General features: G+C 34.9%; 1 protein-coding gene across 1 annotated transcript in view; it reads left to right on the forward strand.

Moving 5' to 3' along the window:
- Positions 1–21,274, forward strand: part of LOC103270773 (adhesion G protein-coupled receptor L3) — a gene marked incomplete at its 3' end in the record, with an annotated part of 680,895 nt that extends 659,621 nt beyond the window's left edge. The window contains exons 14-17 of the mRNA XM_008068295.2: positions 14,045–14,228; positions 15,170–15,292; positions 19,921–20,129; positions 21,098–21,274. Coding sequence (XP_008066486.2) covers positions 14,045–14,228; positions 15,170–15,292; positions 19,921–20,129; positions 21,098–21,274 — 693 coding nt within the window. The remainder of the gene's footprint in view (positions 1–14,044; positions 14,229–15,169; positions 15,293–19,920; positions 20,130–21,097) is intronic.
- Positions 21,275–22,979: the final 1,705 nt, after the last annotated feature.

The raw sequence follows: 22,979 nt of genomic DNA on the forward strand, positions 1-22,979 counted from the left end.
ACCTGAATCCATCAGGTCGAGGTTGTGGTGGCCATGAGCGTGCCACTACATTGCAGCCTGGGTGACGGAGTGAGACTCTGAATCAAAAAAAAAAAAGATACATAATGAAATCTTCAGTTTTGGTGTAATAACCTACCATAGCTTTATGACAATAATAGGGTTAGTTTAGAACCCTAATTATAGATTAAAGTGTCCTTTTGATTGTTCTGTTAGTCATAGTTTGAGATTAATCATTTTGTATAAAAAAATGAAAAGGTATTTCAAACCATTCTCAGAATGCATTTCCCTTTTTAAGTAATATTTTGAATAGCTAATATAGGTACATGGCATAAAATTCAAAAGATGGAACAATAACTGACTCTCTCACCAGAACCTCAGCCTTGCTAACTCCAGGGCATGCCACTGACATCGTTGTCTGTTTGAGTGGTGCCCCCTTGGAGTTGTGTAGTTCACCTGCCTCTCACCTCTCTCCACAGTCAGTCAAGCGCTTTTTCTCCAAGGCAGTCACTGTTATCACCTTGTTAAATATCTTACCAGAGAAGACTATTTTTACACACATTCATACTTTTATAACATTTCTTTATAAATCTATTCATACAATCACAAAACATTATTGTTCTCTTTGCCAAGAATAAGAACTTTGGGATTAGTTTATGGCACACTCAACACAATGGGGCAGCATTCCACCATAGAAAAGAATCCATGTATAGAGAGGATCACAAGGTAGATTTGGGTTGTGGTTTATACCCACAAAACAACTCATCTCTTCAACATAGGAAACTGGTTGAACAAACTACTACACTAAACAATGGAATACTCTTTAGCCACAGAGGTAGATGCTATATTGGCTTAGACAAATGGCTGTGATATATTTTCAAGTAAAAATAAGCAAGTAAAAAACAGCAGATAGCAGCATTATTGTAAGGATATAATTTGTTTGTATAAATGTGTAACTATTTACAAGTCTGGAGGGATCCACAATAAATTATCAAAAATGATTATTTGGGGATAGGAGTGTAGTGTTGTTCTATAAATGGGTTTCTAGTTTTTAATTTATATACTTCTGTATTTTTTAACTGTTTATAAGCATGTCTTTTTTTAAACTAATAGACATTATTTTTTGGAACAGTTGTAGATTTGTAGAATAATTTATCAGGTAAAACAAGAAGTTTCTATTTACCTCCCATAAACACACACACAGTTTCCTCTATTATTAACATATTACTATAGTACATTTGTTACAATTAATGAACCTATAGTGATATATTATTGTTAACCAACGTTCATAGTTTATTCAGATTTTGTTAGTTTTTATCTAAGTCCTTTTTCTGTTTTAGAATCCTATCATATCACCTGTAATTGATTCTGCATGACTGTGACAGTTTCTCAGGCTTTCCTACATGCATGTCCTTTTAAAGTCAGAAAAAATGCTGGGCGTGTTGACTCATGCCTGTAATCCCAGCACTTTATTAGGCAGAGGCAAGAGGATTACCAGAGCCCATCAGTTGTAGACCAACCTGGGCAACATGGTGAGACCTCATCTCTACAATAAATCAAAAAATTAACTGAGTGTGGTGTCATGTGCCTGTGGTTCCAGCTACTTGGAGGACTGAGGCAGAAGGATTGCCTGAGCCCAGCAAGTCGAGGCTGCAGTAGCTGTGACCATGACACTCCGATCTAAATAAATAAATAAATTCAGAAAAAATAATCTGTTAAAGTAATATATATACTTTAAGAAAAGCATAATTTGTTGATTCATTCATTCAGTCACACAGTATTTAATGAGCTCTTATTGCTCAGGGCTCTTCCCAGGTACAGGGATTCAGAGTAAAGACAGAGAAGATTTCTACTTTTTGAAGAGCTCTATGACAGTTTAGCAGGCTGGAATTTGGGAAAGAAATAGTGAATCAGTCACGTAGTCAATCAATCAAAGTTTTACAATAAAATGGTAGAAATACAACACAAAGATTAAAGCAGTCATGTGATTAAAATTAACTACTTGGTTACTTCAGTTAGTGTAGATCAGGGAAGAATTTTTTTTTTTTTTTTGAGTTGGAGTCTCACTCCGTCGCCCAGACTGGAGTGCAGTGGCCGCACCCGGCCACCGCAGCCTCGACCTGCTGGGCTCCGGCGATCCTTCTGCCTCAGCCTTCCGAGTAGCCGGAATTACAGGCGCGCACTACCACACCCGGCTGATTTTTTGATTTATTGTAGAGATGAGGTCTCACTGCCCAGGCGGGTCTCGAACCCGCGGGCTCAGGCAATCCACTCACCTCAGCCTCCCAAAGGCGTGGGATTACAGGCGGAGCCACCGAGCCCAGCCTAAGAATTTTTAAGGAGGTGATAACGAAGCTGAGTCTTGACAATCTGGCCTTGTACCTGCTGGAGAAGGAGCATTCCAGGATCAGAGGTCATCCACCAGAGGTGGTCAAATGAGAAATGATTGTAGAGTCTGGGAACAGACTACACTCCTATCCCCAAATAATCATTTTTGATAATTATTTTGATGATTTATTGTGGATCCCTCCAGACTTGTAAATAGTTACACATTTATACAAACAAATTATATCCTTACAATAATGCTGCTATCTGCTGTTTTTTACTTGCTTATTTTTACTTGAAACTATATCACAGCCATTTGTCTAAGCCAATATAGCATGTACCTCTGTGGCTAAAGAGTATTCCATTGTTTAGTGTAGTAGTTTGTTCAACCAGTTTCCTATGTTGAAGAGATGAGTTGTTTTGTGGGTATAAACAGAAAGAAGAGCAATATGCTTAAAGTAGTGGATTAAAGGAGAATGCAGTGGTAGAAAGGCTATGGAAAAGACTCGAGAGTCTGAATGCCATTAAAAAGCTTTAAACAGGATCGTGACGTATGCAAGAGAGTTTTGGCTGCAAACTTTGTTATCCTGTGATATCCATTCTTATAGCTTCAGCTATCACCTTTGTGTAAAAAAATTACTTAAACAACTGCACATTTCCAAAATCTCCAATCCATTTTCCCTACTACTGGGTAATATTTTAAAGATGTAAACCTGATCATGACTCGACCCTACTCAAAGACTGTCTGTTATTCTCTTTTGCTCTTCAATTTAAAAAAAAAAAAAAAAAATATATATATATATATATATATATATATATGTTTATATACATCTGAACTACAGCGTCTGAGTATTTGACTCCTGTTGCTAATTTTCTCACACCTTTAAATGGCCCCTCCTGCATCCTTGGATCCTGCACTCCCATACAATTTAAGTATTTGCAGTTTATACCTCTGCCTTTGTAGTCTCAGTACCTTTTGCTTGGATTAATTCTAGATTTGCTCTCCTTTCCCTTTCCCTTCATCTCAGTAACTTTGATTTATCTGTCAACACCCACTTCATATGTCAATTACTCTAAGGAAGCATTCTTTGTCCCACTTAGTCTGGATAAATGCCCTCTTATGTGAACTTGTAACACTCTCAGGTTTCCTCTATTGCGGCAATTATCAAGCTGTATTTTAATGTCTCTTCACTCTTCTGTCACTAAGCTGCTTGGGAAGGAATAGTGCCACTTTCATTTCTATAGCCTCAGGATCTTTTAAATTGTACTTAGCACATATTAAATGATCTCCAAATATTTACTGGTTAATTGAAGCTCCAGGGTCATATTTCCAGTTGCCTTCTGGTATGTCCACTGCAGCTAAAATTCTGACAACAGTTTTCAGCACTCACAGTTGCCAAACCCTTTTCTCCATTCTCGCTTAAATTCACCTCATCAGGCAGGTGCCCCCATCACTTCACTGAAATTGCTCTTGTTGAGCAATTAATGACTTCATGCTGTTAAACTAATGGTCAATAGTCAATCCCTCTCTTACTTGACCAATCAGAAACATCTGACACAGTTGATCACTCCCTCTTCCTTGATATACTCTTTTTAGGACAGCTCACTTGATTTTTCTCCTACCTGATTCTTCTCTCCAACCTCCTTGGCTTGTTCCTCCCCTTCTCCTCACACTCTTAAGCTTGGAGTGCCCCAGCACAGTGCTTGGCCTTCTTGTATACTTAGTCCTCTGTATAGTCAGTCACTCCTTAGGTGATCTTGATTTAAATACCTTGTATATACCTGTGACTCATATATGTTATATCTAGCACAAATCATTCTCCTGAACTCCAGAATTAATTTTCTAGCCAATTTCTCAACATCTTCACTTTGTTGTTTAATAGACACCTCAAACTTCCCATATCCATAACCAAATTCCTAATCTTCACTTGTAAACTATTCAACATCTCAGGTGATGTGGTTCAGACCCCCCCCCCCCACTGTTGTATTTTACTTTACTCTGAATATATGCTATTTTAAGGTTTGGGGGCATGCTTTGCTTGTTTCCATTTGGGAACTTTCACTCAAATTGTTCTCTCTGATTGGAATGATTATCCTTCAGACGTTGGCATGACTAACTCCCTCAATTTCTTTGTCTCTTCTGAAATTGCTACCTTTTCATTGATGCCCACCTGTACCATCCTATTTGAAATCACAAACCACCATGTCTCCCAACACCATCGTGGATTCTAGATCCCTCTATCCTGCCTATTTTCTTTTATTTTACATGTTACTGGGCACCGTCTAACATTATGCACTTTATTATTTGCTTCCTTTGTCAGAATATTCAGTTCTAAAATTATTTTTTCTCTTCTTTTTTAAGGTGTAGCTCAAGAGTAAACAACAGTGTTGGCACATATTTAAGTGATAACAATATTTATTAAATGAATAAATGTCCAACTTTGAAGTGTAATGATAAATATATTGTACTGACTGTCACTCAAAACCTTTATCACTATGGTTTTTTGCCAACCATTCTACCAATTACCCAGAAAAAAAATAGAATTATTTTTACTAGTTTAAGAAGAATTTTTGGGTACTTTTCTGATCGAGTTATTATTATTTTTTTTTGAAACTGATGGAACTTTTATGATTGAGTTATTTTTTGAAATGATGGAAATCCTTTCCTCGATTTCTGTGATACCACAATCTTCTACTTCCTCTTTCATCTTCCTTGTCAACTATTCTTACTTCATTTCCCCTTTTATATATTTAATGTTTCTATGCCATCAGTTCATCTCCCTCTGCTCAGTCTATCTTGGCAATGCCAGATATACCAGTGACTTCAATAAGCTTGCTTAAATTTATGATGCCTGAACTATGTCAAGAACTGATACCTTGTATAAGCTCCAGGCCTATCTAGATCTGATGCCTTTCAGGTACAGTCATGCATTGATTAACAATGGAGATTCCAAGAAATGCATTATTTTATTTTTGTATGAATACCATGGAGTGTACTTACACAAACTTAGCTAATATAGCTTACTACACACCTAGGTTATATGGCACAACCTATTGCTCCTAGGCTACCCACCTGTAAGCATGTCACTTACTATAGTGGATATTGTGGGCAATTGTAACACAATGGTGAATATTTGTGTCTTTAAACATAGAAAAGGTACAGTAAAAATACAGTATAAAAGATAAAAACTAGTACACCTGTATAGGGCAACTCCATTTTAATCCTATGGGACCACTGTGGTATTACTGTTTTTTTATTGGCCAAAACATCATTATGCAGAACATGGCTCTACTTTGCATTCAAAGTAAGGAAAACTGAATTCATCATGTTCTTACATTCTCCACCCCACCCCAACACTGACACCTACAACTCTTTAAAAAACAAACAAAAAATGGTTCCTCTTCCTTTATTCCCATTTGAAGTGAGTGCTACCTCAAATTCTATGCATTTTGCATCTTTGTTTTTCTCGCCAGCCAATTTAATCAACAAGCCATTTTAAATATCTTTGGAATCTTTGCTTTATTTTATCTCCAGAACCAAAATGCATGGAACTGAACCCTGGTCCTACTCTGTTAGCTAATTAGCCTTTAGCAAGTGGCTTATCTTCTCTGTATCTCAAATTTCTCACTGTAGGATGAGGATAATAATAGTTTCTACTTCGCTGAGTTATTGTGAACATTGAAGGAGTTGATGCATATAAAGCCATCATTTTGAGGTCTGGGATATACTCAATAAATATTAACTACTATAATGTGTATCACTGTGTTACTTTAAATTTTTTCAGTGATTTCTTGTCGACTTTAGGAAGAATTGCAAATAGCTTAACATGATTTGCAAGCCTCTTTGAAATCTAATCTTTGCTCACCAGTTTTGCCACTAAACCTTGTGCTCTTTGCTCTACCAAAAGGGATTTTTTTCAGTTCCTCCAAAGTGACTATTCTTTTTTTTTTACCTCTGTGCCGATATGTATGTGCTCTGCTCCTTGCCTCTTTGGTCAGTGTTGAATTTCAGTTTGGAATTCTCCTACTTCATGGGGCATTCCCAATACCGAGCTTGAACCCTATGTTTCCATCATTATAATGCTTGTCATGTTGGTTTGTAATCACTTGTCTAATTGTCTGGCCTCACTATATTGTTATCACCTTGAGGGGAGAGAGAACATCTGTCTTTCTTGCTGCATCCCAATTGACTGCCACCTTGAAGGCTTTCAATTCACATATGTTGAATGAATATTGAGTTAGCAAGAAAGTTGAGTCAGTTCTGTAACTGCATTTAATTCTTGGTCCGTGACATAGATTTATTTGACAGCATTCAGTCATTTCATCCTAAACTAAATTAGATTTTAAAAGAGATACAAGTAAGCAGTTTGCCAAGTCCAATACTTTTTTAAAAATAAGAAGTCTCTTAAAGAGGCAGAATCTTCTCTATGAAATTTTAGTTTCATCTTGTTCTACTCTTAAAGGTCCTTATTGCTACCATATTAAGGTCAGTTGTGTTATACAATCTAATTTTAATTAAGACTTGAAAATGCCAACACTTCACTGTAATATAAAATGTAGTTCAGAGATTAGTAGTTTTTATATACTTAATATTAAATGACAGTAGTTATAAAAAGAATCCTAGGTTTATTGATCAACTGTGTGAATATCAGTCACTCAACTTGACTTGTAATAAAAACCTTGCAAGTTATAAACTGTTTTGAGAACTCTTGTAACATTTGACCTTTAAAACTTTGATTCGAATCAATATCTAAATACAGATTAGAATTCAGTGTGCCCTATTCAGTAGTGATTTTAAACTTTTGATCCATTTTACTTTAACACCTGATAAACTTTATATGAAGAAGTAATAATTAAACTTTTATTTTTTTAAATAAATGTTTAATGTTTATATATATATATAGTAGTCAGTAATCTAGAGATGAGAGCAGACAAGACCTGAAGACTTATTTCTTCTGCTCATCATTCCCTGACATTTGGACATGAAGAAAAATATTTAAGTATAATTGTGTATATAATAAAGTAAGAGTAAAAGCATTCTTCAGCACAATGTTTATGGCATATATTGATAAAGACATGTTGCATGCAATAAAATACCACAAAGATATGGAAGTAGGCAGTTTTCAAAAGGATTTCAGCAACTTATTAATTTAAATTTATCTACTGATGTGAAATAATTGCACTGAATTTTCAAATGGGCTGCCTCATAATGATTTGCTTTTTTAACTTCTTCCAATTGCTTGTTGTGTACTTCAGCTTTGAATGTCCTCTTGAGTGTCAAAAAAGTTTACTCATCTTTTAGTGTCTAACTCAAAAACAACCATTTTCTAGGAATTTTTTTTTATCATTCCCAGCAAAAGTCTATTACTTTTCCCCTTTATGCTATGGGTCTCTAGATCTATTTTGTGCTGTCCTTCTTCCTCACACCATAGGCAAATTGAGGGCAAACTCCTTGCTTGCTTTCTCCTTCCTGACCTCATCTATCCAACAGTGCTTTCCCTAGTTCTTTGCATATCATACATATTGAATAAAACCTCCTGAATTTACATTGAAAGTTTGCTTTGGCACCCTTAAAACATTATAGAAAAGTTTTTACAAAATGTATTGTTATTCATGGTGGTCTACATTCACTGCAATAACTTGTGGTTCAGTTTCTCTTCTGAACTCTAAATGTCATCTTAATTGTCTCTAATTTAGCCTTTCTTCCTTCTAAACCATGGTCACATCTGAGCATTTTATTGTCTCAGAAGACCTTTTCAGATGTATAGCAAAAAGTTGAAGATGCTTTTAGTTTTCCTATTGCTTATAAGGTCATTAATGATTTGATAATAAAAGTGGGTTATCTTTGTGTAATAAGTATTAATGAGTACCCAAAATGTATCCAGGCACTTACATTTTCTCTGGGAAAACTCAAATGAGCATGATCTCTTCCCTGAGTACAGCATAGTCTAGTGAGAAAGTCAGACACAAATATGGATAATTCTTTTAAAGATAAATAAGTACTAAAATGTGAGCTTGTGTGGTCTGCATGTTTGTGTCTCCCCATAATTTGTATGCTGAAACTTAATTCCCAGTGTAGTGGTATTAGAAGGTAGGGCATCTGAAAGATGAATAGGTCATAAGGGTGAGGCCCTCATGAATGGGATTATTACCCTTCATGGAGGCCCATGAGAGTTTTTTTCTCCCTTAAACCAAGTGAGGGTGCAGAGTGAGACCTCACCAGACACTGCATCTGCTGGCCCCTGGAATTTGGGTTTCCCAGCCTCCAGAACTGTTAGCAATACATTTCAGCTATTTATAAATTATTCAGTGTGAGGTATTTTGTTATATCAGCACAGTTGGACTAAGACAAAACCCACTGTGGTATCAAATCTCTGAAATAATAATTCAGAAAGTATTGGTTAGTCGATAGGTTTATCATTTGTATTTATTTACTCTTTGCTCTTGTACTCATAAAAGCAATGCTTTCAGAGATTGTTATTTTTGCTGGTATGAGAATGAAGAAAACTGACTTAAGTATGAATTTTCCTTGGATGGCAAATCACCCAACCAAGAGTTGCTGAACACTGCTTTTGGCCCCTATAAATGAGACAGTCTCCACTGTCATAAAGCTTACCTTCCCCCTCCAAAGGGAGATGAAAGTTATGCATCTTTTCACAAGGCATTTCTTCTATTCGGTTTATTCTTATGGTTTTCAAGTGGAGAAAGACGCATAACTAAGTTTCCCAGGAGATTCTGTTTACCTTCTAGTTTTAAATTTATTGCTCACTTGGGTAAGAAGTGTGTGTGTATGTGTGCGTGTGTGTACTTGTTTTTTCCCAAAGTTACAATAGTAATAACATATAAGTAAATTTTCCTTTTTGAAATATATGAAGTGTAATTATGAAGTATATAACATCACATGAATCCATTAAATTACATGCCATGAGTAAAACTAGTCAAATTAATTTGTCTAGGGTCTGACTTTACTAGCAAGAGTTCTAATAATTTTATGTAATGCAAATACATGTCCAGAAGAATATAGTAGGCCCATAATCCTGGTATGACTCTAAATGACTTTTGACTCTTTCTCATTTATATTTGATTTTTAGAATGTCAAAAATCACTTAGTTTAGTCAGTAAACTATATAATGAAAAGGATAATATCCACTCCTACTTACTCTCAATTGAAATATGGTGAGTCTTATGTTGAGCTAATGAACGAAACTATATGAATGCAAATAACTAGTTTGAGAAAAAAATTATTTTGTGACCAGATTTCATAGTTTTCGGATAAAATATATAAATGCATAAGTGTATAAGGAAAAGCAAATATAGCTACATTTCATCATTGAGGAGTTGTGACTATATAATTGATCTTCATTTAACTGGTAACAGGAACATATCAGCAATCTTTAGAAAGCTTAAATTTTTATAATTTTAATGCTACTAAGATATACTTAGTGGTACTGTGTCACTAGCAGAAAAGGGGTCAGTTTGTTCAAGCTTTAGAAAACACATTATGAACTATGTTACATGTGTTGCCTTTACTATATCCTATTCTTCAAATCTTCAGGTAGCATAGTCTTTCATAATTAGGTTGTGTAAGAGACAAAATTAGGAAGACTGCATTGCAGAAGAGGTATTCCTTCCATATAGATCTCAATTCAATGTGGCTATTTAGCATTTATCAGATATGATTTGTGCTAAGTGAAGACTTTTCTTCTTCCTACACTGGACTGTATGATATCAAGTAAAAGTTAAAACAAGTTCCATCTTGAGCACTTATTATGTATGAGCCAGGGGGATGATTATATTATCATAGCCAATTTACTAAGCAAGTACAGAGAAATCAAGTAATTTGCCCAATGCCACATAGCTAGTAAGAGGCAGAGTCCAGGTATAAATTCAGAGGATGTTTGTCCAAATCCCATACTCTGATTTTAGCATTACAGAATGCTATCCCTCAATCCTTATGTTAGCATTTCTTTGCAATTATACTTAAGCTATCATTAAACAGTGTCTTTTTTTTTTTTTTTTTGAGTCTGTCGCCCAGACTGGAGTGCAGTAGCCGCTCCCAGCCACCGCAGCCTCAACCTGCTGGGCTCCGGCGATCCTTCCACCTCAGCCTTCCAAGTAGCCGGAGTTACAGGCATGCACTACCACGCCTGGCTGATTTTTTTTTATTTATTGTAGAGATAAGGTCTCGTTGCCCAGGCGGGTCTTGAACCCATGGGCTCAGGTAATCCACTCACCTCAGCCTCCCAAAGGCGCGGGATTACAGGCTGAGCCACCGAGCCCGGTTTAAACAGTGTCTTTTAAAGGCAGGCTAAATGAATCTTAAATCTGTGTCATAACCAACTAAATTTCAGGTTTTAGGATCATATTTTAAGTGTGTGCGCATTTTTTTAACCAAGTTGGAAATTGTTTAGGCTTTAACAGAGAGCTTTTCTAAAGAGTCTGCCTTATTTGGGAAGATAGATAATTGAAAATATATTTAAAATATATAACTGTGAAAAATATTGCACCTTATACCTTTTAAGCTATAAATATCAGTTGAAAATTGACAAGTTAAATTAATAAATTATTTCTTTTCATTTGCTATTATTCAAAAACACAGTTTTTTAGATAAAGCATTTCATTACAAACAGGTTCCTGGATTTGTTTGTTAGTCCTAGGAGTATTTTTTTTTTTTAATGGATTCTTTCAGGTTTTCTGTATTTAGGATTGAATTATCTGCAAACAGGGTCAGTTTTACTTTATCATTTCCAATTTGGAGGCCTATTATTGTTATTGTCTAATTGCTCTGGCTAGAACTTCAGGTACTATGTTAAATAGAAGTGGCATGTTTCTGATCTTGCCTTGTTCCTGATCTTGGAGGAAAGGCTTTCAGGTTTTCACTGCTAAGTCAGATGTTAGCTGAGGACGTTTTATATATGGCATTTATTATGTTGAGGTAATCTCCTTCTATTCCTAGTTTGCTGAGTTTTTATTATAAAAATGTGCTGAATTTTGTCAAATGCCTTTTCTTCCTCTATTGAGATGATCATGTGATATTACCCTTTATTCTGTTAATTTGTCATAGTACATTAATTGATTTTTGCATGTTGAACTATCCTTGTATCCCAGGGATAAATTGCATTTGGTCATGGTTTATGATCCTTTTAATATGCTGTGGTATTTGGTTTGCTAGCATTTTATTGAGAGAGTTTACATCTATATTGATCAGGAATACAACCTGTGGTTTCCTTGTGGTGTCTTTGTCTAGCTTTAGTCTCAAAGTAATACTGTCCTCATAAAATGTGTTTGATAGTGCTCCCTCCTCTTCAGTTTATTGGAGAAGTTTGAGGAGGATTGATGTTCATTCTTATTTAAATATAGAAAAATATGGAAGAATTCGCCAGTGAAACCATATGACCCTGGGCTTTTCTTTGTTGGGAGTGTCCGATTACTAATTTAATCTCCATACTAGTTACAAGTCAATTTAGACCTTGTCTCCGCATGATTGATTTAGTGTTGGAACAGGTCCTTATTTAGAATATTCTCAAAGGTGACTATAGTAGTTTCTTTTTCTTTTTTCTCATATTGCATTTTTTAAATAAAATAGATAAATAAATAATGGGCCAGACACAGTGGCACATGCCTATAATTTCAGCACTCTGGGAGGCTGAGGCAGGAGGATTGCTTGAGCTCAGGAGTTCAAGACTAGACTAAACAACATAGTATGACCCTGTCCATTCAAAAAAAGTCACAAATTAGCCAGGTGGGGTGGCGCATACCCATGGTTTCAGTTACTTGTGAGACTGAGGCTGTAGGATCGCTTAAACCCAAGAAGTTGAGGTTGCAGTGAGCCGTGCCATGCCAGTTCACTCCAGCCTGGATGACAGAGTTCAATTCAAAAAAAAGAGAGAGAGAGAGAGAAAAGAAAAAAAGGACAGAACAGGAATATTGTACTATTCCTAATAAACTTTCCCTGTGGTAAGATTTAAATTAATTATTATAAGATTATTAACTAATTATTAAGATTATTCTCAGCTAAAATGGCTGCTCCATGAAGAATAAGCCAATTTTCTGCTGCATGTGGATTTTTCAGAGCATTTCTAATGAAGTCAGAGGATCATCTAATCCCTGAAAGAATACATCTTTACACTGAAGAGGTCTCTGTTCTTTGACTTCAGAAAATATATATACTTTTTTGTTCATTTCCTATCTGGCACCTATTTTCTTGGCAAATCCTGGCAGCATTACCCTTACAGAGAACTTTCTGGAGAAAGCAGATCATTGTGATCCAGAAATACTCTTCTCTGGCTACTAGGTCATGCTTTAAACCCAGAACAAATGACAGAGCTATGCACACTATAGAAAAATTCCCAGTCTTTAAACTCATGAGAAATTTTTTTGGTTTGTTCGTGTTTTTCTTTAAGAAAAAATGATGCAAAGTATACAAGTTGTGAGTAGGACTATTTTACTGAAAAGTACAGTGATGTTGATTTTGGGGCAGAACTTGGAATAACTGGGAATATATAAAGAAAAACAGTTTTTATCAAAAGGCAAATTAGTTTTCGAAGCTGTTGTTAATTGGCAGCCAAGGTGTTTCATTATAAAGCTGAATTTTTAACAGTTGTTACTTGGTTACTATGAAAACACCAGCCAGAAGAAAACACCACGGTGTATAGGGTATTTCTCCCTTCTCTCTCAGTCCCTCTGCCAATGTGTCAATAATGTGAGTCCTGTTTTAAAACACTTAAGGGCTGTCTAGAAACTGTGTCTGTGTTGGCTGTTTATTCAACTTTATTTCTGGATTGGATGCATAGTTCATAATGAATGGGTTCAGGGATGATCACTTTCAAACTGCAGGTATTGTATTTTTCTGTTTTGTAATTCTCCATGTTTGAATGAAACCCAGGACCTTATGGGGAGAACTATTTTTCTTTGTAACATACAACATAAAGCAAACCACAGGAAATATATAAATTGTAACTACAGAGATGATTTTTTTGGATGAAGCAATGAGAATTGTGGTGCTGTGTCTCTATGTGTGGGTGTACCTACTGCTGTTTTTTAAAAAGATAAAACACCTGAGGGCCATAGGTAGTAAGGTTCAACTGTTTACTCCCATCTCTAATAGTAAACAGCATGAAGAAGGTTTCTTTTTACACACAACATAGCCAAAGCCCCTGGGAGTATGTATGCTTTGATATTTTCCCCATTCTGACATTTTACTAGCTGGCTAAAAAACAAATTGGTTTGCTCTGTGAGTCCTCAACCTATAGGCAATAAATTCTTGGAATGTCTTGTCTCTGATCATTCTTTTAATCTCTGTTGTGTTCAGCATGCAGTTTTATGGTGATGTATAGAAAAAAATCAAAATCATTTTCTCCGGGTGATATGGTAAAACTGTTGGTTTAAATTAGTTGTCAACAGTTCCCCAGCCAAATAATTTAATTATGTGATCATAGTCTTACTGAAGACTGTGCTATTGATTTTAAGAAGCAAGCATGGCTCTTTTTGTTGATCCTCAAAACAAAAACAGTTTTTCCTCTTGCCTTGCAAAGACTCAGCTAGGGTTTTACAGAACAAAATAATGAATGCTTCTGCTGCAGCATGTCACAGGGGAGGCTGGGACAATACTGAACTCATGCACACCGCTGATCCTTGCTTGCTGGGCAACATGTCCACCTGGATTTCTGACAGTTGTGTGGGTTCACTAGAGACCTCTGTCATTCTTTTCATCCTCTTGTAGGCAATGGTCGAGACAGTTAACAACCTCCTCCAGCCACAAGCTTTGAATGCGTGGAGAGACCTGGCTACAAGTGATCAACTACGTGCAGCCACCATGTTGCTTGATACTGTGGAGGAAAGTGCTTTTGTGCTGGCTGATAACCTTTTGAAGACTGACATTGTCAGGGAGAACACAGACAATATTAGTAAGTGGCCTTTGTTATACAGAAGGTCCAGAGACCCTTGTACTGCAGAAGAGGGAAATAAAAAAAAAGTCTCTCTGGTGTCCCTGATATGAGTGATGCTTTATTTCAATGGAGACAAGTTGTTCTTTTTTCTAAAATAAGAGGAGCATCACCTGTCATTGGCCTGAAGGTAGAAAATTGTGTGTTTTATCCTCCTTAGGAAAATCCAATGTTGGATATAGCAGCCTGAGATCACCTACAATGAGGTCCATTTAGCTTTTTAGAATTGTATGTATGTATGTATGTATGTATGTATCTATTTATGTGTAGTATGATGCAAAATTTCATCTTCCTAATACAGAATTTATAGATTATTTTAGTTATAATAAGAGTACATTTGAATTATATACTATAAGGAAATAAGTCATTTGAGTGAAAATGATAAAACAATGTTTGATGATTGTGATATTTGACTCATAAAGGGTATAAATCTATTTTTATTGTGAGTTAGGATGTAACTGACAGTTTTATATTAGAAGATTTGATAAAGCTGTTTTAAGTTTATTGAATTTAAAGATAGATAAATATTGATATGATAGGACAGCTCTAAATTATGAAAGAGTTTTACTTAATTCATAAAATAAAGACTATATTTTGAAAATTAACTTAAAGCCAATGGAAATATATTAGGATCTGGGCTTAAATTTTGAATTGTAAACTTTATTATTGATACATTTGTACTATTTACATAATTTTAATAGCATTTATTTAGTTTTTTTGAAAAAATAAAATACTAGCAATATACTTTCTTAAAGATTGAACTACTATAAAGCATGACAAATAGAATAAGATTTCAGTGTTTTGATTTGACAAATATTTCAGAAATTCTTTAGTGATTTAGGAAATTATCGTAGCTTTGGCATGTTTCTCAATGAGCACTGATGTCTCTTTGCTATTAACAGAATTGGAAGTTGCGAGGCTGAGCACAGAAGGAAACTTAGAAGACCTAAAATTTCCAGAAAACATGGGCCATGGAAGTACTATCCAGCTATCTGCAAATACTTTAAAGCAAAATGGTCGAAATGGTAGGTTAGAGGTTTTGTTTTTTTTTTCCTTGATGGAATGTACTGCTTCTTGGATTGGAACTTTAGATCCACTATTTAAGAGATTTCCCTCTCCTCTTTCTATACCATTTTCTTTCTTCTTCTAACCTATTACACCATCAATATTACAATGATATTTACTCTACAAAAATTTCAATCAGAGTTGGTAATTGTTTCATACTTTTCAGTTGTCAGAAACTTGAACGTGAGAGAAATCATAAACACCAAAGTCCAGAGGATTTGACCTTTTCCTCAAAGGAGTAACTCTCACTGAGTTTGCAGATTTCACTTGCAAAATTTTACTTGTATTTTCAAAATTACATGGAATTTTTGTCTTTATTCAACTTCTTTATGAGAGAGTTTCTGTGCCTTTTCTTTGCAAAGCAGGCAGAATATTCAAATGGAAGGAGATGCTTTTGGCAAATGGAACTGGTAAATATGGATCAGGTAGCTTAATACTAGATTGAATATACTGAAAATAAATAAAATTCAATAAATACGTAATCTCAAAAACTATGTCCCAAGCTTCACTAATAATGTAATTTTTAAAATCTGTTTTTTTGCCAAGAGAGGAAGATCTTTTCACCTCTTAGATAAGAGAAAGATGATCTCAGGCCATAAAAACCAGCTCAAGGCTGATATTTCATACTGTAAGATGAATAATTTTGAAAAAAGATCTTGTTAAGTAATATCGAGAAAAAAATTATATTTGCTGTCATCAGAATAAAATGGTTTGAAAATGTTAGAAACATTATAAGTTGAACTTTATTTTTTTCTAATTTGTTATTTTAATGATGTGGTTAGGTACACAAATGTTCATTATTCAGGTACCCTTGTTGATGAGGTATGCCCCCGCCCGCCCCCGGCAATTTCCCACTACTGCCAATCCCTTTATAAGCTGAACTTATAAATCATTATTATGTTACTCATTTGGCTAAGGGAATTTTTAAGATTTGATAGAACAAAACCAGATTTCTGCATGAGCTTCCTGACTGGCTTCTACTCTTCCTCTTCAACTGTATAGTTAGCTTCAGACACAGAGCTAATGAAGATGGAGATATGTCTGTATTAGTCATATTAAAGTTATGTGTTCATTTATTTTATTGCTTAGTAAACTCATGTACTGTGATCTTTTTAAAATCACATTTAAGCATTAATTTTGAATGGAGAATTTGAAACAATATCCGGTGACTAAGTGCACTGGTAAGACAGGGTAGATGGCAACATGGCACCATTCTGTAAGTGGAAATTGGCATAAATTATCAGCTAATCATAAGTCAATTAAAATTAAAGTTGTTAGTATCAACAAGAAAAATGCTTGAGTCTTTTTAATTTTAAACCTTTCAGAAGTCAGCATTTTTTAAACTAAACCTAGAGAGAAAGAACTAAAATTAAATTATATGTTATAACAGATAATAGGTATTTAGTGAATTACTATAATTTGCTCAGTACTATGTGAACACTTGCAGATTAGATAAGAATGCACTTTTCCTTTATGTAGCTCTCATCATAATCTCTTTGCTGGATTACTGAAAGGATCATGAATATCTCATAGAATCACTGAGAAGCCTGGAGAATCAGGCCCAGAAAACATACAAGAGCAAGGAGGCTGACAGCAGCCTGTTCCACAGCACGGAATCATTGTAGTGACTCATCTCTGCTGCCACATGTGAACTCTCATGCAATAACTGCAATACTGCTGCTGTTGCTACCTTTTTTTATTTTTTATTTTATTTTTGAGTTGGAGTCTCACTGTCATCCAGCTTGAGTGAAGTGGCATGCTCACAGCCACCGCTGCCACTACCTGCTGGACTCAGGCAATCCTTCCGCTTCAGCCTTCCAAGTAGCTGGAACAACAGGCACTCACCACCACGCCTAACTAATTTTTTAAAAATATTTATTGTAGAGATGGGGTCTCGCCAAGTTGCCCAGGCTGTTCTCAAACCTGTGGGCTCAGGCAGTCCTCTCACCTCGGCCTCCCAAAATGCTGGGATTATAGGCGTGAGCCACCATACCTGGCTGTGCTGCTGTTGCTGCTTTTACCACCTCCTGCTTCTTGGCATCACCTGCACCTCATCTGAAGTCTAAGGCTGCTGCATCTGACTGGAGATGCTCAGAGCAACCTTTTTGCAAGGCAACCAGGGAAAGCATGTCCATTTTGAGACTCTAAGTTCCTACGAGTAGGGAATATCCCAAACTTGGGAGAACATTTTAGATGTTGAGCAACTTTCTTCCTCAAAAAAATGTATTACTTTTTTTTTTCTGACTTACCTTCACCTCTACTCACTTTTCCTTGTCTTCACTTGACTCTACAATTCAGAGATAAGGAATGTAACTTCCTCTTCTTAATAAATACAATAGTTGGGGCCAGAGTTAAGACATAGGGCTTGACTTTTTTAAAGAAAAGAAATGTAGCAATAAAAAAGCATAAGTGACAGTTTGCTTTATAGAGGATTGCATTTAAGAGACTGTCAAAAAAGAAAAAAATACTGTGGAAGGACTTGGTGACGTTGTGGAGATAGTGAATATTACACAGCCATTAAGAAGTACAAAATTATGGACTTCGCAGCAACTTGGATGGATCCAGAGTCTATAATTCTCAGTGATTTATCACAGAAACAAGGTACTAAGTACCTCATGTTTTCACTCATAAGTGGACCCTAAACATTTACCATAATACTGTAAGAAAGGAATTGGCAGTAGTTGAAAACTGCCAGAGGTGGGGGAGCACATAACATCAATAATGGTACCTGATCTCAAACCTGGCAAAGTAGGCACCAAAGGGAGCCCCAAACTTTACCTGTATGATGATCACTTGTATATCTAACCCTGAACCATACCCCACATCTTTAAAATAAAATAAAAAAAGGAACATGATAATTGAGTTTTAGGACAGGTAATTATTTTGAATCCTTGTTTGTTCTTTTTTTTTGGTTGAGTTGGTGTCTCACTCTGATATGTAGTTATATCAGCATAATTGGACTTTCCTTATAAATGACTTGACATTTTGATTGAAATAAATCCTTGATTTTTGTGTAAATACATAATATATGTATTTGATTTTCTATCTAATTAGAACTAACTAATTTTAGTGGAACATAAAAAACTAAGAGTTTTTGCCAATTTGCAATTTGCTGGAGTGAGGTGGCATAATCATGGCTCACCATAGCCTTGACCTCCTAGGTACAGATGATCCTTCCACCTCTTCCTCTTGAGTAGCTGGGACTACAGGTGCATGTCACTATGCCTGGCTATTTTTTTTTTTTTTTTAATTTTCTGTAGAGACAAGGTCTCATTATATTGCCCAGGCTGGTATTTGTTTTTAAATTGCAATTGAGATATAATCTATATACACTAAAATATGCACACTTTAAGCACTTTGAAGAATTTGACAGTTGTACATAGCTCTTGAATATCACATAAAAAAGAGTGAATCATTTTTATTACCCAGAAAATTTCCGTTGTCTCTTACCAGTTTTCTCACCCCTTCTTACCTAGTGAAACTTTCATCTCATTGCCATTTCTATAGTCAAAATTTGCTTGTATATTTAGACTTTATATAACTGGTATCATATATTATATACTGTTTTCTGTCTGGATTCATTAATCAAGCAAAATATTTTTGAGAGTCAGTCATGATTTATCAGTAGTTTGCTCTTTATTGATGCATAGTATATTTTATTATATTAATATGCTATAAGGTATTCTTGTATAAATAATAATTGGGTTGCTTCCAGTTTGAAGCTATTATGAATAAGGGTGTGGTAAACATTCTTATACAAGTTTTCTTTTCTTTGTGGATATATGTTTTCACCTATCTAGGGAGAGTAGATGCATGTTTAACTTTATAAAAAATTGCCAAACATTTTTCCAAATGGTTTAACTATTTTACACTACCACCAGCAGTGTATAAGAGTTCTATATGTTCCACACCCTTATCAACATTAAGAATCAGTCTTTTTAATTTTAGGGATTTTCGTGGGCATAAAATGGTATCTCAATATAGTCTTTATTTTCATTTATCTAATTATGAATCATTTTCATGTGTCTGTTGGCCTTTCATTTATCTTTTTTCTAAAGTGTGTGTTTCTGACTCTTGTTATTATGTGTTATCTATTATTTTTGATTAGCAGAAATGTTTTATATATTCACCAGTCCTGTGTTTATGTATATTTCTAGTCTATGGTTTGCTTATTCATTTTCTTTGTGATGTATTTTGATAGACACAAATGTTCAGTTTTGATAAAGTTCAGTTTACATTTTTGGTTTGTGTTTTGGGGAATCTTATCTAAGTCAACCTTACCTTCCTTGGAGTTAAAAGGTTATTCTGTACTTTTTCTAGGACCTATATGGTTCTGGCTTTTATGTTTAGGAAGTGATGTAGGGATTGAGGTTCATTTTTTAAAATAAACTGATATGTAGTTATATCAGCATAATTGGACTTTCCTTATAAATGACTTGACATTTTGATTGAAATAAATGCTTGATTTTTGTGTAAATACATAATATATGTATTTGATTTTCTATCTAATTAGAACTAACTAATTTTAGTGGAACATAAAAAACTAAGAGTTTTTGCCAATTTGCAATTGACATTTTTATTTATTTAGGAGAGATCAGAGTGGCCTTTGTCCTGTATAACAACTTGGGTCCTTATTTGTCCACGGAGAATGCCAGCATGAAGTTGGGAACAGAAGCTATGTCCACAAATCATTCTGTTATTGTTAATTCCCCAGTCATTACAGCAGCAATAAACAAAGAGTTCAGTAATAAGGTTTATCTGGCTGATCCTGTAGTGTTTACTGTTAAACATATCAAGGTAAGAAAATGACATGTTAAACGAGGTTGTCCACATTATTCATATTCATTATGACACTGAATAATAAGTATATTAATTTTCTTTGAATATTTTTCTATTATTTGTTGTGTAGCATTTCTGTAAAATGTAGTAATGATTTTTTTGTTAGAAATGAGATTTGGGAAAGGAGAATAATTATTGTATATGAAAATATTTGTGGTAGAATCATTCATAAATGGATTTATAAATGCTTCTCCATAATTTAAAAAAGCTAGCTAGCACAAGTGTAGAGATTTAAAGTGCAGCTTGAGGACTATAGATAATATAATTGAACTGTATTTGGGACTCATACTAAATGAGGAGATTTTAGCTGCTCTTGCCACAAAAACAAAAACAAAAAAGGGTAACTGTAAGATGATGACATGTTAATTTGCTTCACATAATAACCTTTCTACTATCTATATGTATTTTATAAGTCATGTTACATACCTTAAATATATACAATACAATTTTTTTTAAAAAAAGAACAGCAATATACTAAGTGGAACTAGACATGGTTTCATGTATGATATTGCAACCAATTATGTCTATGTGAAGATACATTTTTGTGTATATACAAAGATTGTAGTTGTAAATTCAACAAAGATTTCTGAAGACCATCCTTTCAGATATTGCTTATTCAGAGCAATTAACTTTTTAACTTTGTAATGTAAATTAATTGATGTGATTCTAGTATTGATACTAGTATTCTTTTAATGTTAATAGTTTGTAAAAAGTGAACCTCCCTCTAGTCAGAGGGAACAAACAACAGCATATATTCACTTTTGCTTAGAACTGGTGATTACCCACTTAAGTTGAAAACACTAATAGACATCTCTACAAAAATTGGAACAAAGTATGAGGTTGTGGTTATATGTAAAGAAAATGCTTACCTAATGTACGCAATCATAAAATGGTTATTGGGTTTATTGATTTTCTTTTCCCTGTAGCAGTCAGAGGAAAATTTCAACCCCAATTGTTCATTTTGGAGTTATTCCAAGCGTACAATGACAGGTTATTGGTCCACACAAGGATGCCGGCTCCTGACAACAAATAAGACACATACCACATGCTCTTGTAACCACCTAACAAATTTTGCAGTACTGATGGCACATGTGGAAGTCAAGGTAAGATATACATCATTAAATAAAAATGTTTTAGCATGTGATCTGGTCACTAACTGTAAATAGCCCTAACTATATGAAGTATAACTATATAGTTATACTTCAGTGTTTTTCCACTTTCGTCATAATTCTATCCAAGAACTCACTTGATGTCAAAACCATATTTGATTGGCTGATTCAAAGAACGTATTCTGTCTTTTCCAATTATCAATATAGTTCAAAACATTGAAGTTTGCTTAATAAATAACCTCCTTGCTTTTATTTTGTAAGAATAAATGTCAGACCATAACCTCATGGACAGGATAAGATAGGATCCCAGGGTTGGGTTAGAAAGCTGGGATTGGGGAAGTTGAAGATTCAAGAGCTATGCATAGGATTAAATACTGTCAAACTGAGTCTTGGGAAAGCAACCCTCAAGCACATTACATAGAACATGGTAACACAAAGGGTTTGTCAAACTATAACGTAATGGAGTGTGTTCTGCCCATTGAAGAAGAACTATTTCTAAGCAAAATCCAGGTGATATGTAGTTCTCAAAGTCAGGCATTCGGCTGCATCAGTTTCTTCCTAAAGCAACTGGCTATCATTTGCTTAGAGGGCTAAAAGGTAGAGACTATGAATTTGCAAGGGAGGAGAAGGCCAACAGGGTTTCAGGGTACACTCTCAAGCAGGAAAATGGTGAAGGCTAGAAATGCAGTACTATCAGAATCTAAGCGTCCCAGGCAAGCAGGAAAATGGTGAAGGCTAGAAATGCAGTACTATCAGAATCTAAGCGTCCCAGGCCAGGAAATTCAGAAAAAAACACTAAGCAGGTCAGTGCATCAGGAGTAGGTAAGATTAATGCTGATATTCAGTTTATGAAAACATACAGTGTTAAAACTTCTATTTTTGTTCCAGTAAAAATATGTCATGACCAGAAATAATCGAGAATACTAATATCTTACTTCCCTCATCACAATGGTCAAGAATTAAGGCTGACACAGATTCACATATCAAGTCCAACCAATGCTTATAGAAAGCTATATTACATAAATTTTGTGACATTAAAAAAAGTGGGCTGTTTTTAAACTTTCAAGCAAGATGCTCAATTAAAGAAATACATTTTTTCTAGATTTTTAAATTAATAAACTAAATAAATAATTACATTAAAAATCTTAAAATACAGCTTCTTATAGTTTTCCTCATAAGTATTTGCAGTTAAACACAATTTAAATTACATATTATTGGTTAATATTATTCATCACTTGTGATTTAGACAAAATTATTTATCTGTAGAATTAGCACTAGTATTTGTTGTTTTTGAGTCAGGGTAGTGGCACAATCATAGCTCAGTGCAGCTTCAACCTCCTGGGCTGAGGCTATCCTTCTGCTTCAGCCTCCTGAGTAGCTTAGACTACAGATGTGCACCACTACACCTGGCTATTTTTTTTTTCTTTCCTTTTTCTTTTTTTTTTGTAGAGACAAGGTCTCCCTATGTTGTCTAGACTTGTCTCAAACTTATGTTATCAAGTGATCTTCCTGTGCTGGCCTTCTAAAGTGCTAGGATTACAGACATGAGTCACTGCACTCAGCCAAGCACTGGTATTCTACTCACAGCTTTAATGTTTTATGCAAAATTCAAAGCTTAATTTTTATGGCATTTTATATTATAATGCCTCTGCCATAATTATTTGGTACATATTTCATTGTGGAAAGATAAGTACTTTAA

This window comes from Carlito syrichta, unplaced genomic scaffold (genome assembly GCF_000164805.1).
Source record: "Carlito syrichta isolate Samal-C Ts95f unplaced genomic scaffold, Tarsius_syrichta-2.0.1 Scaffold309933, whole genome shotgun sequence".
NCBI classification, from domain to species: Eukaryota; Metazoa; Chordata; class Mammalia; order Primates; family Tarsiidae; genus Carlito; species Carlito syrichta.